Source organism: Mesitornis unicolor, unplaced genomic scaffold (assembly GCF_000695765.1).
Source record: "Mesitornis unicolor isolate BGI_N332 unplaced genomic scaffold, ASM69576v1 scaffold5026, whole genome shotgun sequence".
Lineage (NCBI taxonomy): Eukaryota > Metazoa > Chordata > Aves > Mesitornithiformes > Mesitornithidae > Mesitornis > Mesitornis unicolor.
In genome coordinates this window covers 90,700-106,684 of record NW_010188780.1, presented here as the reverse complement: position 1 = coordinate 106,684, position 15,985 = coordinate 90,700, and the positions used below count along the sequence as shown (strand labels likewise).

The following is a 15,985-nucleotide window of genomic DNA, read 5'->3' as shown; positions in this document are numbered from 1 at the left end:
CAAATGTACATGCCAAGGAGTGCTTTACTTCAGAATATCTTTTTTTGTTGTTTGCCAGGGAAAAATTGTAGATGGTAACTGGCATTTTAACACATCTGCCGCTCTTATTTGTGTAGGGACTCTTTAGTGTTATCTACATAAAACTGAATGTTTGTAGCCTAGGAGAAGTGGGTGGGGGACCTCTAACCCAACCCAATTTCCAGAGCAGGGCTCAAACCATGTGTTGGGAAGAATAACCCCACTGGGTCACCAAGAGCTCTTCAGCAATCAGGGGGGTCATCACAGCTGTTACTTGGGCACCTCCCACCACTGAAATACATAATCTCAACAGTTGAGGCTGTTTATGGCTTTGGGGTATTTTCTTACCATTCCCACCTTGAAATGAAATCTTGATCTTGCAAGTTGAGATGTTCTGGGTCTGGGCCAGCCAAATGTGGAAACTACTGCTCAGCGTGTGTGTGCATATAGATTTACTCCAGTGGGAACGGCTGTAGCAAACATCCCTCTGTAAGAGTTGTTCTGTTATTAAACAGATGGGGATATTGTCTCTCTTCCATTTCTGTCTTTCAAGCTGGAGAAAGTGAAATTGCATTACTTTGGGTTTTGGATGAGTTGAGTATATTAAAGAAAAGATTGCTGTGAAAACCATGAAGAGGCTGTGAAAGTCACAAGAATTTAGATCAGTTCCTTCTAATGCTTTAAATAATTTCAGTCCTGCTTGGGCAATAGAAAGGATTTCTTTTTTGTGCGTAGAACCGGAAGGTTGGCTCTGGAGGAGCTTAACTTCTATTGTGTAGAAAGTATTTAAGGAAAATCAGGATTTTCCAGTATAATTAGAGAAAAATTTGACAAGAGGGCTTACAAGAATATCAATAAGGATAATTGGTTATCAGTGATGTTCTCACCTAATTGGTATAGGTAATTGTTTGCTTAACAAGGTTTTAAGTGTAACTAGCTTGATAGCGATTTTAATAAGAGATGTTGAAATTATACAGAGATTCTTGATTAACAGTGATCCCATGAGTCACCAGTGAGAGAAAAAACACTTCTTTTAATGTGGAAGTTGGTAGAATCTGTCAAAGTTCTCTTAAAATGGGTTAGCTAAAAAATAAGTCTGAAACAGCCTTGGAGTTTATATTTTCTGCATTTATTTGCATTGCAAGTAAGGCAAGTTTCCCTGGGCCTGACTTTCGAGAGATTGTACCTCGTGTGCTTGAGGTCTGCTCGGCTTTTGAGTGTCTCACTGCTGTGGTGGCCTTTTGGTGTCTCCAGTTATGAAAGGAGTACATGGAGGTATAGCTGTGATGGCATTTCTCTTCTGTCCCCTGCACTCTCCAAATGAGCCTGCCTCCCTGAAACCATGGGAGCCTCCTTATAGAAAGCCTATGCTTTCCATTTGCCGAGTCCTTCCAGCCACATCTTGATGGATGGAGATGATGTTGAAGACTGCAGGTGTCCTCCTCTCCCCAGGTGCTTGGGTTTACACACTGTAGCATCTCCTTAGACTTCAGGTTTCATAAGTATGCATCAGTGCATCCTTGGCTGTGTTTTGGTTCGTTCTTGGATGTGCTGATCCAATTTAGGAGCCCATGGCTGGCTCAAGCAAGTAGTTGTGTGCTTATTGTACTGAACCAGCCAAGGGTATTTGGAAGAAGAGTGGAAGTAGCAGGTCACGGTAAGGCAGACAGGAACCCATAGCTCTCCTCAGTCTCCCCAGCTCCCCCACACCCCTGACACAACCGTGTGGGTTTTCAGAATGATGCTGTTGGTCGTGTTGCTGGATGCGCATCAACTGCTTGTTTCTGGGCTAGTAGAAGATTTGTCCCAAGATGCTGAATGAGATCTGTGTGACCTGCGTGAAACTGGGTTGATAGAAAAAAAACACTTAAAAGGGGGGTTTAGAGTGGAGTATCAAGACTTGTACTGAGCCTTGTGAAAGAGCGCAATGCTGTTAGACCTGCTGTTCTGTGGCTTCATTCACGTTATTTACTCAGTGTACTTTGGGCCTCCTGCTGTTGCTATTCCCTTTGCTAAAATGATAGCATTGAGATGGTTTAACAATTGGTCCTGATTGTTCTGTTCCTTCTTCACTCCAGGTCTCTGAGTATTCCTCTAAGGCTGCAGGGATGGAGGAATTAACTTTACAGAGGCAAAAATCCAAATTTTTTAGGCCAGATCTTCCCAGAGAGCTTCCCTTTTAAATTTGAAACTTGAATTATTTCTAGCTTTCTTTTTAAACTCTGAAGCTGTTTGGAAAGGAATAATGTGTCACAGGCTGTAACGGATACCTATGGTCCAGTATCTCACGAATGCAATGTGTGCTAATTAGGCATCCTGGAGCCTTCAGAAAGTGCTCCTGCTGTATTTGCAGGTGGACTCTACCCTGCTCCCCCTTTTTGGACAAGTCAGCTGGCAAACTCGGTTATTCAGCTCCATGAAGTTTGGAGCCACTGGCAGATGATGTATCTTTAAAGTCAAGGTTGGTAACTTGTGTGGGTTTGTGTTTCCTATTTTATTTTTTTTCCTCCCCTTCTGGTGTGTGTTGCTGAATTTGAATAATTAATGTCTGTTGTCTTGCTTCCTGTTTTCATTTCTGTATGTAATGCTAACCAGCAGAGGTTTGAATCATTCATAGCCTGCTTTCTCTACCTCAAAGCTGTAGATGTCATGGGAACAGTGACTGTAAGGTCTGGACTTTCTGTTTCTCTTCATTAAATCGATTTCTGGAAGCAGAAGGAGTAAGTATTCAGCCCCTGATCTTGGCCAAGCAAGGATCTCTGGACAGATGGTATCAGCGTGGTTCCTCTCGAGCAGCATCTTGCTTGCTGAGCTTCAGTCTCTTCCTACATCTCCTGTTACTGCTCGGGTGTCTGTGTGTGTGGTGGGGAGGATGAGTGCTGTGTTTTGTGCTTTCCTTTCTGTTGTGGGCTTCCGTGCATCGGCTCATGATAATTTGTGGAGAAGAGAGGGATGATTTTAGACTCGTAGGTTGTGTGCTGTGCAATTCAACTGTATTTATGAATGTTTTTTCTTGCTTTTAAAACTCATGTTGCATTTCTTCTCTTTGTGCTTCTCCTCACTGCTTTTATGGAGAGCAGCCTACCACAGGCTACCATGGCATTTGCCTGTGGCTCGGGTTTAGCAAGAGGACTCAGAGGTGACTTATGGAGCCTTTTTAGCTGTATTTTCCCTCGCCTGTAACTTTTATCCTCTTGGTTGTTTTTAGTGGATTCTGCTGCTCTTAAAACCTTCCAGCAGTGCCTTCTGATGATGGTGTTGGTGGACAGGTGTGCTTTTGGGTTGCCCTTTTGTACTGAAAACACTTGTCCCTCCTGAGCTCTGTCAGGAGACTGGGAGAAGCTGGATTAAATGCTGCTGTGGGAGGTTGGTAGAAGCTACTTAAGAACTGGACCATAAGCTCAAAGTTTTTGCATCTACCCTGGCTGTTGGTGTTCCTGGTAGGATTTTCTTCAGGGAGAAGTGGCGTTTGCTGGTCCCTTTCCATCTCTGAAGTGTACTTTCCTAAAGCAACACTGTTTGAAAAGGCTCTGGTGCCTCCACCTTCTCTAGTTGTGCAGCCAAGTTCATGCCTTTAACTGATAGCTTTGGATACGCAGCTGTGAGAGGGAGGGCTTTATCTTGAACAGGTTGAATTCGGGATCCTGATACATAGCCCTGAGATGATAACTCTTTTTATACTTGCTAACCTGTGGTCCTTGCACAAACTGACCCTTTTTGCTTTCCAGCCTTCTCAGTTGCCTCCTGAGTTGTGCTGTGAAGTTTTAACTTGGGACTTAATGATAAGTGTTTGAGCTTCAACTTCATTAGTGGAATGATGGATCTATAACACAAGTTTTATATTTCCCAAAGAACAGCCTCTGTTCCCAGGCTCTTGTTACTTCAGATAAACTGGATTTCTCTCCGAAAAGTCAGAGTTTTCCAGCTTTGACTTTGTATGTGTGTGGCTGGTGTACAGCACCACTTCTCCAGGTGTCTGAGCTGGAGAATAGCAGCTTGAGGCTTCCCAGAAGACTGATGAAATGCCCGACTGTGACACTTGTGTTTGAATTTGCAATGCAATTCTTGTAAGCTAGCAAATAAATAAATGGTGAAACCTTTTAAAGATAGTGATAGTCTATCTGCCCTCTTGCCTTGCATAACTAATGCAGGAAGAGGTGGAAATCATCCCTGCCCATGGCAGGGGTTGGACTGGATGATTTTTAAGGTCCCTTCTAACACAAATCACTTTGTGAGTCTATGAAATCAGGAGAGATGCTGTCCTTTGGAGAAAATTCATGAAGGATTTCTTGTAATGACTGTAGCCTGCTAGGTTTTCAGGATGGTAATATGGGGCTTGGCAGTGGAGTTGTTAACAGGCTGTGCATAATTTTTGTGTCCTGCTTATGTCCCACAGCATCTTGTATGTCACTTGCTGCTTAGGATCTTCAGGGCAGGGATTATGGTGTTGTTCTAGACCCTTAAATAGCATCTAATTTCACATGTGTTCAGCATTTGTGTTCTATTCTCACTGACAGTTGTTTCTGCTGGTGCATGGGGAAGACAAACCAGGAAACTCATTTTGTAGGGACAGTCTCGAAGCAGACAAACTGAAGATAGGAGGCAAGTTGTGCAGCGACTAACACTGAGCTTTATAAATAGCATGAGAGAGGATGGGATGCAGGCAGGGAGGTGACCTCAAGCACGAGGCCATGGAGGTGGTACAGCAGCGCTTAGGGGCAGATGAGCTGTCAGAGCACGGTGGGTCACAGTCAGCAAATAGCTTTTGTTTCAAATGTGTTTGTGTCCTGCATGTCCTCCCTGAGGGGATGAACAAAACCACATGGGGGTCTAGGCCAGCTACAAACTGGTAAGCAAGTTCTGCACATCTCATGTTCTCTGTCTGGGTCAGTGCCTTGAGCAGTGCCCAGAGCGTTATGGAGAGGTGTGCTGAAAGGACAAAGCTACCTTTTGTGTGGCTGTGTAAGAGGAAGGCAAAGGACCTATGGGCTGCGGGCTCTGGAGGAAGCATGGTAGCAATCTGGTGGGCTTTGAAACCACAGCAACCAATGAGCAAGATCTGTCTGCCTCCTGGGTGCTGAGTCCTGATTAGCAAAAGCCAGGACAGGGCTGTCCTAAGCTGTTAGCTTGAAGCACAGAGCGTAAATGGACACAAAGAAGGACAGATGCTGGAAGGGTTGAGCTGTGTCCTTGATGACGCTTCTAGACTCTGCCACAGTGTTTGCAATACCTGAGGCATCCTCTTATGCACTAGCTATAATGAAAAATATGGTCAACTCTATTCTTGGAGGCTTTCTTCCATGAGATATGGCAATGAAAGACTTTTAGGTGGCTAGGTTATCTCCTTAAGCCCTGTCACACTTTCCTGATGCAGTAGGGATGGTGAAGACAGGCTGAGAGAGTTGGGGCTGTTCAGCCTGGAAAAGAGAAGACTTCGGGGGACTGTTATAGCGACCTTCCAATACCTGAAAGGTGCCTATAAGAAAGCTGGGGAAGAGCTGTTCACTAGGGCATGTAGCGATAGGGTGAGGGGGCATGGTTTTAAACTAGAAAAAGTTAGATTTAGGTTGGATATTAGGAAAGAGCTCTTCAATATGAGGGTGGTATATCACTGGCACAGGTTGCCCAAAGAGGTGGTGGAGGCCTCATCCCTGGAGTTATTCAAGGTCAGGCTTGATGGGGCTCTGAGCAACCTGACCTGGTAACATTGTCCCTCCTCACTGCAGGGGGGGAGGATCAGATGATCTTTAAAGGTCCCTTTCAACCCAATACATTCTATGATTCTATAGTGCTACCTGTAGCTGTCATAGCTTTTTTGCAGGACCTGAGCACTGGGGATCCTGTATATACAGAAATGTAGTGTTTTCCCTAGAGAAGGTGTGATTTCTGTACTGCCCATGTACATGCATACTATGAAAAGGTAGTCAAGTACTTTGCAAGCTTAACTAGTGTTGAGCATCACTCATATAGTGCACCAACTATCCACACAACAGCAATGTTTGGGGCTGTAGGTGTATACTTGTGTGCCAGGAACCTGTGGAAAACCCCTGGTAGGAGTTAAGTACAGCTGAGAGCAGCGTGACCCCATGTTATGGTTTAAGGGTTACCAGCCTGAAAGGGAAGGACAGGTGGTGTCTGTAGGACCCTGGAGGGTCAGAGATCAGTACTGTTCTCTCCCCTTTCCGGCCATAGTCTATAAAAAACCGAGGTTTTCGCGGGCTTTTCCTGGCTTTCCTGGGCTGCTTCCTGTCGCATCTCGGGACGGCTGGGCCTAGCTCCACGTGCTTGCAGCATCCACCACCATCCGCTCCCGGCACCACTGTGGTGCCTGGTGACGAGTCACAGCAGTCACAGCGGCCACGAGGCACTGTTTGGACATTTCCATTCGGGACTTCTGGGATCGGGTTTTGTATATAAATATCCTTTGTCCCTTATTAATTATCTTTTCCTTTCGCCTGTTGTTTTCATTAGACTTGTTACAGTCTTAACTTCCAACCTTGTGAGGAGCATTTTTTTTTATTATTCTCTCTATTCCCTTTTTCTTAATTCTCCCCCTGGGAGGGGGTAGGGGCAATAGAGAGAAAATCCTGCTCTCTCTCTCTCTGACCCTTAAACGGAGACACCCCACCAGACTGGCAAATATTTGCTTTGAGGTTCCTCTCACTGAACACTGATTCTATGAATTAGTAAGAGCATACGATTACTTGGTTTATTCTTGATATGAATCTCACCAGAGACAAAAATGAGCATGTAAATATATATATATATCCCTGTGACGCACAAAGCATGTAATCGATGGAGCAGATTACTTTCCCTGAAAACAGTGACATTCCCACGCATGACAAATAGAGCAGTTGCATCAGAGTCAGCCTGGTGTTTTGGAAGTGACTGTTGGGTGAAGAGGAGATCTTTCTCCTGGGTGAGGGCTGCAACCAGCCCTGCATTCCTGTGAGTGCTTGTTGGAGATGTATATGAAGGGAGAGGGCAATATCTGCCTTTTGCAGCATGCATAGAACTGTTAAGTTATTGTCTGGGGCTGTTTTGCAGACTTCATAGGTTACTCAAGATAAACTAATTTAATTTGGCTGGGTTTCAATTTTGCAGAGGTCTCTGAATCAATTTTAAAGTTGTACTTGCAGAGGGTATGATTCTTTGTTTCAGTCATTCATAAAAAAATCTAATAATCTGAGCTCCCAATAATATTGTCCTTGTGTGGCTTTTCTTTCTGATAACTCCTGTGAATACATTTGCTTTTAGTGGTGTGGGAGAAACTGCACAAGGAAATAAAACTTGCAAACTAATTAAACTTCTTGGTCTTGTTGAGTAACAAGCCGGAGATGTTGGCAGGGCTGGGAATAGATATGACTATCATTCCTCCTCTCAATAGCCAGAGGACATGGTTAATTATTAAATTGCTTGTTAATGTATTGAAATATTGCTTGGTGTTTTTAATTTATCTTATTTTTCTTTTCTCCTCTTGCTGAAGGGTACTCCCAGGACCTGATGGATTTCTGATACCCCGCTCCTGAGGGGCTGGAAGGAGCATGGTTAAACACCAACCACTGCAGTACTATGAGCCGCAGCTATGTTTGTCCTGTCTGACGGGGATCTATGGCTGCCGCTGGAAACGGTACCAGCGGTCACATGATGACACTACCAAGGTGGGTAGTTGACCTCTTCACCTTTTCCCAGTGACTTTGGATTGCGGATGAGTGTGGGTCTTGGTTGAAAGTGCTAGGTTTGGGTTTTGGTTTTTTTTTTTTTGTTGGCTTGGGTAAACCATGGAAACTAGTGGCTCTATAGCCTGGAGGTCTGTGAGAAGTCCTCACTATGTGGTTGATGTAGCAGATAGGCATGGTTAGCTGGTCATGGTGCCCAAAGGGATTGAGTGGAATGGCTCTGGCCAAATCTGTCTGTATCTTCCATTTGGTACTGCAGCAGACTTCTGTTTTGCTCTTTGCTTATTGATGTGCTTGTGATTCTTTGGTTGAATCTGTAGGAACTACATTTCTGTGTCGTCTCTAGCTTCTGTGTGTGCGTGTGAAAATAAATTTGTAAGGAATTGGAGCAGGAGGTGAGAACTCACTGGGGATAAAAGGGGGAACTGCTAGAGGATACTTTTCCCACCTCTGGATAAATACAGTTTTTAGGAGCAGTGGCAGAGGGAATCTAGGCAGTGGGGTTGGACTGATGCCTTTCTGGTCATCTAAGGCTACAAGATGGGGGTCTCGAGAGACCTGATGTGTTTATAGGAAGAAATGTGGAAAAAAAAAAGCCAAGCCTGCTGTAAAAGCTGCCTTTTGCATCTTCTGGGTATTGGTTGTTGTGTGCTACTGTTTTTCTATGTTCTCACGTTGTCCAGGATATTTTTTAGTGTGCTTATTACTTAAAGAAAACAAAACGAAACAAAACAACAAACCCAACCAATAAACCAAAACCTAAATCTCGTTTCTCCTGGCAATGATCCCAGGAGACTCTTTGGTTGCTTTTCAAAGCCATTTTGCTCTGATGACAGTTAGCGCCTCTGTTTTGTTTTTAAGTCTTTAACCAGGGATCTTCCTGGCTGTGGAGTGCTTCTGCTCTGGAAAAGGCTGTTAAAGGAGCAAACACTTCTAGATGGCAGTTCCCATGCCAAAAATGCTCCTGGTTCTGAATTGCATCGATTGTTAGTGATGCAGCTTGGCCGGAGCTCCCCGGTGAATTGAGAAGTCACGGCTTGCATTTGTGCAGAGTAAAACAAATTTCCTTTTGCAAAGGAGAAATGTTTGTGCTGTTTTCCCTCTTCTTTCAATCTGGCCAGATTTTCTTTGAGCAAATACTCGGGCACATCCGTAGCAGAGGGTGTACTTGGGTTTTTAAGACTTTGTCGGGAAAACAGTGGGATGTAATGTCTTGGCATGTGTGCATGTACTCACTTAAATACTTAAAATGCCTTATTCTGTATGCCTTATGAACCATAACATCTGGCTTCTTAGCTAAAAATCCACAGAAAAATTGCTGTTGACTTAATTTTTTTCAGTGAAAGCTGGCTCTGCTTGCACTGATTATTTTACCAAAAAATACCAGTGACAGCCTTCCAATTCTACTTGGAATTTCAATTGCTTTTCTAGTGCTAGAATGGCTTAAAAATGTCTTCAGTCTCTGATTTGGTTTTATTAAGGCCTCAAATTCCACTTTGTTGAACAGAGAAATGGAGATAACTTTGTTCTTGCAGGAACAAGAGAAGAAAGTGTAAAATTAGCTACAGGCTATGCAAAACCAAGATATGAAGAATCTGCTCCCGTCTTGCTGTCAATTAAGTTCCTTGCAGTTGTCAGTGCTGGGATGCGCAATTGTTGCACTGTATTTGGAGGGGGAAAATGCAAATGAAGGCAAATCATCCTCTCTTGGACAGGTCTCTCTCCATGTGCTTGAGTACTGTAGGAAATGGGTGGGAACTCTAGGATATGTGTAAGAAATGAGAAACCTGTTTAGTTACAGAATAGTCCTGTGGGCTGCAAACCAGTAAGAAAACAAGGGAGAGACTTTTTACAAGGGTATGGAGTGATAGAATGAGGGAGAATGGCTTTAAACTGAAAGAAGGGAGATTTAGGTTAGGTATTACAAAGAAATTCTTTACTGTGAGGGTGGTGAGACACTGGCACAGGTTGCCCAGAGAAGCTGTGGATGCCCCCTCGCTGACAGTGTTCAAGGCCAGGTTGGATGGGGCTTTGAGCAGCCTGGGCTGGTGGGAGGTGTCCCTGCCCATGGCAGGGGTTGGACTGGATGAGCTTTGAGGTCCCTTCCAACCCGAACCTTTCTGTAATACTATGATTAGTGTCCCTCCACTTCTCCGGATCAGATGGTATCACTCAAATTCGGGAGCGCTTGTACTGCAAGCTCAACTCTCTGCAGTTGAGTGAAGCTCTGAAGCAGGGATGGACCTACCCTAAAATAAAGGGTACTCCCATCATTGGAGTTTAGTGATCTCTGGTCTGTGCAAGATGACTTTTGGGGTGGGTGGGCAAAACTTGCCAAGATCCCAAGGCAGTGGATGGGGTTAGGAAGTTTTATGTATGCTATTTGTCTCCAGCTGATCTATATCCAGCCATAACATTTAGGTGTCTCTGTAAGGAATTAGTCAGGAAAATACCATACCATAACTTGTGTCTCTATTTGCCTTACACAAAGGCAGAGGCATATTGATAATAATACCTATTGTATTGCTTGGTATGTGACCCTATAGTAACTCAACCACTACAAGCTGAGAGTAGAGGAGGCAATTATAATACAATACATATTTTCCTGAGCATGGCTTCTATAAAAGGGGTGTGGTATACTTAAGAGGTCTTAAACCTTGCAAAAATCTAGACCTACCTGGAAAGGAAGGAATAGTGTATGCACATGTTATGTTTATACTCTGGGATTATCAGAAAGCAAGGCACATATTCAAAGAGTAACTTTTTTTAGCATAGGCTGTATCATGGTTATCAAACTTTCTAGAATAAAAGGCCTTCACCTAAATTTGGATTACAACCCAACCTCTTGTCCTTAAAATGTTCTGCAGATGACTGAATATTTGTTTTCTGAATTGTGCTGTAGCTTCACAGCCAGAGTTTTAATGATTCCTTTCCTTTTCCCACAAATGTATGCAGATCAGACTTGCTACTGCACGTTAAAAATTTACATGAAAATGAGAGCTTTAATTGTAAGCTTGCATTCTAAGTTTTTTTGGGAGACTGCTTGCTAGAATTGTAATTATCTCTTGCTTTCCTCTGACCTTTTGAGAATGGAGGGGGGGGAGTGGGCTGAAGGCACCCAACCTGTACACTTGGTCTCCTTTTTGAAACTTCGAACAGCTGCAAAATTCCTTTTTTCTATTGTGCGCCTTCTGCTTTAATGGCAAGATTCTCTTTCACATTTTTTTAAATTTTTAATGTTTTTTTTAATGATGGGCATATAAAAGAGAAGAGATGGTCTTGCTGAGATTCATACTATTATAATCTCTGTAGCTGGTGTGAGAAGGCAATTTCTGATCGAACTACAGCGTGTTCATCAGGTATTCAACCGAGGAGGTTCTTACGAAGTCAGTGCATCATCTTAACAGGGCTTCATTGCCCTGAACACAGAAACTGGGGTAAATAAACTTTACCTTGTAGTTGCCAGATGTGCTTTTAAAGGTCTGAAGTTCAGATGACACCTTCCAAGGTAGCTCCCAGATACCAAGGATCCTGCTGATAGATTATCAGGGATTAAATGCAGAGAGAGCAGCACTTCTAATTGCAGTGGATAAACAGAGTGCTTTGCGCATAGCTTGTGTGCTTCACCTGAAATGAACTGCTGCAGGGTATTGCAACACCAGAACAGCCTTTGCTCCTGCAGTAGAGTCCAGGGCTGGCTGCAACATCTTTTAAAATCCATCTAGAGATGCTGCAGGATCAGTATTCATGTGGGAGATGTTGGTGGGTTGCACTGTATAAACATGAGGTTAAAATCTATCAACTGGTTTTGTTCATTTTTTATTGCTTCCTAAGCCATGTTGTCTGTACACAGCTAATATCACACCTGGGAAATCATCCTAGGTGGGAGTGGGGGAAGAGATATTCTGCAGAAGAAAATTGCAGTGATATATTTTTTTAAAAATCTACAATATACAAAAGAGACAACTTTCATTTGCTGTCTGGTTTCTTTTTCACCCCCCGTTACTGTGTATTGGAAAATCTTAGAATCTTCATTTTATTAATCTTATTTAGTTCCCTGTCAAATAGGATAAAATACTATCATCATTTACAGAGGGCTTTGGCTTCTCTGCCTAGCAACAGAGATGCCGTACTTTCCAACCATGAACCCTTCTGAGATGCAAGGTGAGGCAGACAAAATGTAGCTGGGAACTGTTCTTATCTCCCCCATTTCCCTTGGAAGCTTTCCTTCTAATAAACCGCATCCTTGTTAAGAACCTGGAAAGATGATGAATCTGGAGCTAATGAGACCCAAGCTCAGGAATGGATTTCTTTGAAAGCTTTGGGGGTAACAAGGACTGATGGCCAATGAAACATGGGTTTGCAGGGTTGAATTTTGGGTATAACATTAAGGGTTTTTTGACCTAAAAATACAACTTGTTGATAATTCAGTGTGAAAAACAGAACAAAACTGAAATCATGCTCATTATTTTTCAGCATGGCTACATAGGGCTGATGTTTATATGAACATAGCCTGTTTAAAGCCCTTGCACTTGCCTTCCTACCTTAGGAACTGTTTTAACCCCTCTGTCTCCAAGAAACCTCATGTTTTTAAATCTTTTTTTTGTTGTTGTTGTTGGTTTTTTTGCACATCCAAGGCATTGCCCTCTTCCTTTCTCAGAGATCTCCATTAGTTGCTGATGGGAGCAGCACAGGGACCTGGTCCAAGAGGTTGAAATGCAGGTTGCTTCTACCCATGAGCTTCTGGTGTTGGGAGTGCTACTCCTCCAGCCCTTCCACCATGACTGTATTTAGACTCCATATTTATGTGCCAGCAAGTATCCTGGCTTATTTTTATTATTTTTCTATCCCCTTCCCAAACATGTGTCCTTGCAGATCTTCTTTTCCCTACCTGGTACATGGCTCCTCTGGTCCTTCCAGTAGCTGCTGCAACCTTTCCCTTTCTGCTTCCATCCTCTTCTGCCAGTAATATTCAGTAGCTGTAGCAGAGATGCTTCCTCATTGCTGTTGGCTTGTAGACTTGCTACTGTCATCAGTGAAGAGCTGCCAAGCCTGGAGCAATGTCTTGTATAGCATCAGTTCTTCTGAACCCAGCAGCACATGCTCCATGGTTTGTGGGTCTTTGGTATGTGATCAATAAAAGGAAGGAGATAGCTAGATATTACAGATTCCTTAGAAACACCTTGGCCCAGGAGTGTTGCTTCCTTCACCATCCCTCTTGACAAATGGGCTTTTATATCTTTGCTGGGGAAAATACTGAGAAGTGTTTTTAACGCCTTCCTGGGGCTGCTCTGATTTAGTGCAATAAAAACTTAATAGGGCTTGGCAGAGTGCCTCAGCCTTCCTGACCTGAGGCCTCTGCAGCAGATGGGCATGTTGCAGTGGGAGGGAACACAGTTTCTCAAGCCAACCAGTTCTTGCTCAGCGCTTTCCAGGTACTACCCTTCCCTCCCCAGTATAATGTTCCAGTGTTAATAAATGGAATTGCTGATATTCAGGCAAAATACCAAAGCCTGTAATCACCACAACCTCCTCAATTTTAGTGTGTGGAGTGGTATAGACCCCTCTGCCAGCTTGGGGTTTTTTTGTTTTTTAACTGGGTAAACTGAGGCACAGAAGCCAAGCTGCTGAGATGACTTGGTGGTGGCTACTGCTGATGAATTCTGAATCTCGGGAATCATCCCAGTATGGACTCTTCTCCACAGAACCTGTGAATGCACTTTAGGGTCTTCCTGATAGCACTGGCTGTTGCCTGTAGGTTTGGGGGTGAAAGCTGGGGACAGTGTCTTGTGTGACACTGCGGCCGATGCCACCAGGAATCACAGCTAACTTGCTGGGTTGCCATTATGTTCTCTGTGGCTTTACTGGTCTGCCTGCAAATTCAGGCTCTGGCTAATATTAAGTGGCCCCTGAGCAGGGCTGTCCTTTTTTATGGGTGATTGATTAGCTCATACAGCAACGGCTTAGAGAATTTCTGAAACTCTGTCGTTACTACTTTATTCAGAAGCTTTGAAGCGATCCATGCACAAGCTCCCTGTGATAACGGCCAGGCCAGCCCCCCTCGGATACACAAAGGTGCCTTGTGACTTTTCCAACATTACGGGGCCTCTGGGGTTTTATTCAGTTTGTGGCATTTCCTTGTTATATCTGCCAGATGTGCTCCCTCCAACTGTTTTTTCTTTATGCTTTGTACTAATTATCTGGGTGAAAGATTGTCGCTGGAGCCCATCGTCCGTCCTTCCTCCTGTTTGCTCTTGAACATTTTCAGATATAGCAGATGCTGCTTCTCTTGCCCTCCTTGAAGCCATTGTGTGCATTGCCTTGCCTTAAAAGTGTAATTGGGGAAGGTGAGCTCAGTATTACTGAATGTCAGTAGGTTGTTTGCATAAAGAAACCTACTTCAGGTGCACCAGGAGGTTCCTAAGTAGCTGGTGAAGCTCCAAGACCACAGAATACCAAACCAAAAGATTGTAGGGATGGATGTTTACCACCCCCACTTTTCATCCTGGGTTGCAGTGAAAACCAACCTGGAATTAACAGCTTGAAACAGAGCTGAATAACTGTGTCCATAGTCTGTGTAGGCAGGTACCCTGAGGACTGATGTCCAAGTGCTGTCTGTGCAGGAAAGGGGGACTTTGGGCTGTTGAGGAGGTGATGGGGAAGAAAGATGGAAACAACACGTTAAAGTTTAGGGAAGGTTATAGGGATAAAAAGGACTTTCAAACCCTTTAAATATCTCCAGACAAGCCAGGACAAAACTGGACTTGTCCTGTTTCTGATATTCAAGAAATCTTCATGTTTCTTTTGTCCTTGTTCCAGCAGCCTGAGGAAATGGCTCTTGTGTGTTTTGGTTCCCCCCCCCCCCTTTATTTTTGATTTCCAGACAGAAGTCTAGGTTGCCTGTGCTTTCCAGGAAATCCATTACGTCTTATCAGGAGGTTTAGCCAAGCCTTTCCTAGAAAGTATTCGGAAAACGATGACTTCAAACTTGCTGTGCTCAGCCTGGGGAAGAAGAAAGGTTGAGAGCAGATGTGGTTGATGCCTTCAAGTTCTTGAAGATAAGCATGACTGAAGGAGATAACTTTAAAGGCTCAGATATTGGCTGTGGGGTCACTGGTTTCTGACCTATTACCAGACAGATCTTCTTGAGAGTGTGACAGGGACAGAGTTTGAGGGCTTCCAGGAGTGGCTGATGGAAGAGACAGGAGGAAGCTGCAGTCCATTGTGTTGTGCCCTGTTCTGGGAAAGCTTATCTGAGACTTGGAAGTTGTGGCTCTTGCCAAAACAGCAACCAAAAATGGCCTCAGGTGCTCTGCTTTAAATTGAGAGATGTTAACCCTGATCATTTTACTAGAGATTTCTCTCTGTGAATGCCTCCTTGGATGGTTATGACTATGCCAGTGTTTTATAGAATCACAGAATGGTTTGGGTTGGAAGGGACCTCAAAGCTCATCCAGCCCAACCCCTGCCATGGGCAGGGGTACCTCCCACCAGCCCAGGCTGCTCAAAGCCCCATCCAACCTGGCCTTGAACACTGCCAGGGAGGGGGCATCCACAGCTTCTCTGGGCAACCTGTGCCAGTGTCTCACCACCCTCACAGTAAAGGACTTCTTTGTAATATCTAACCTAAATCTCCCTTCTTTCAGTTTGAAGCCGTTACCCCTTATTCTGTTGCTACCTGCCCTCGTAAAAAGTCCCTCCTCAGCTTTCCTGTAGCCCTTTCGGTACTGGAAGGCTGCTTGAAGGTCTCCCTGGAGCCTTCTCTTCTCCAGGTTGAACAACCCCAACTCTCTCAGCCTGTTTTCATAGCAGAGGTGCTCCAGCCCCTGATCATCCTTCTGGCCTCCTCTGGACTTGCTCCAACAATATTAGTACTAGATCGAGATTGTTACTTAACAGGGATTGTGGTCATCAGTTAAAAGCAGTGTCTAGGACAGTGTCTTAAGCTTCTGTCCTGGGAGGCTGAACAAGTGCATCTGTGTAGGTAAAAGTCATCAGACTGCAACTCTAGGATTATGGACTGTGTTGATTTAAGGCAGCATGAAGACAATGTTTATATGACAATCATCCAGGTTTTGGTACATGGAGATGAAAAGGCTTGATGGATCCATTACCTCCTGATGCAGCATATCCCTCCCATCTGGGATACTGCAGTGCAAGCCTTATTGAACACATGTTTTTATTGTGTAGGGTTTTGTTTGGGTTTGTTGTGGTTTGTGTTTTTTAAGTGGTTTTGTTTGTTTTGTTAATCTGGACAATACAAAGGTGCTCACTTAATCTGTTGACCA

At 44.0% G+C, this 15,985-nt stretch overlaps 1 protein-coding gene across 1 annotated transcript in view; it reads left to right on the top strand.

The window, feature by feature from the left end:
- Window positions 1-7,562: 7,562 nt before the first annotated feature.
- The window catches only part of GDPD5 (glycerophosphodiester phosphodiesterase domain containing 5), a gene marked incomplete at its 3' end in the record, with an annotated part of 96,024 nt that continues 87,601 nt past the window's right edge, over window positions 7,563-15,985 (top strand). The window contains exon 1 of the mRNA XM_010185826.1: window positions 7,563-7,679. Within this exon, the coding sequence (XP_010184128.1) occupies window positions 7,563-7,679 (117 nt within the window). The remainder of the gene's footprint in view (window positions 7,680-15,985) is intronic.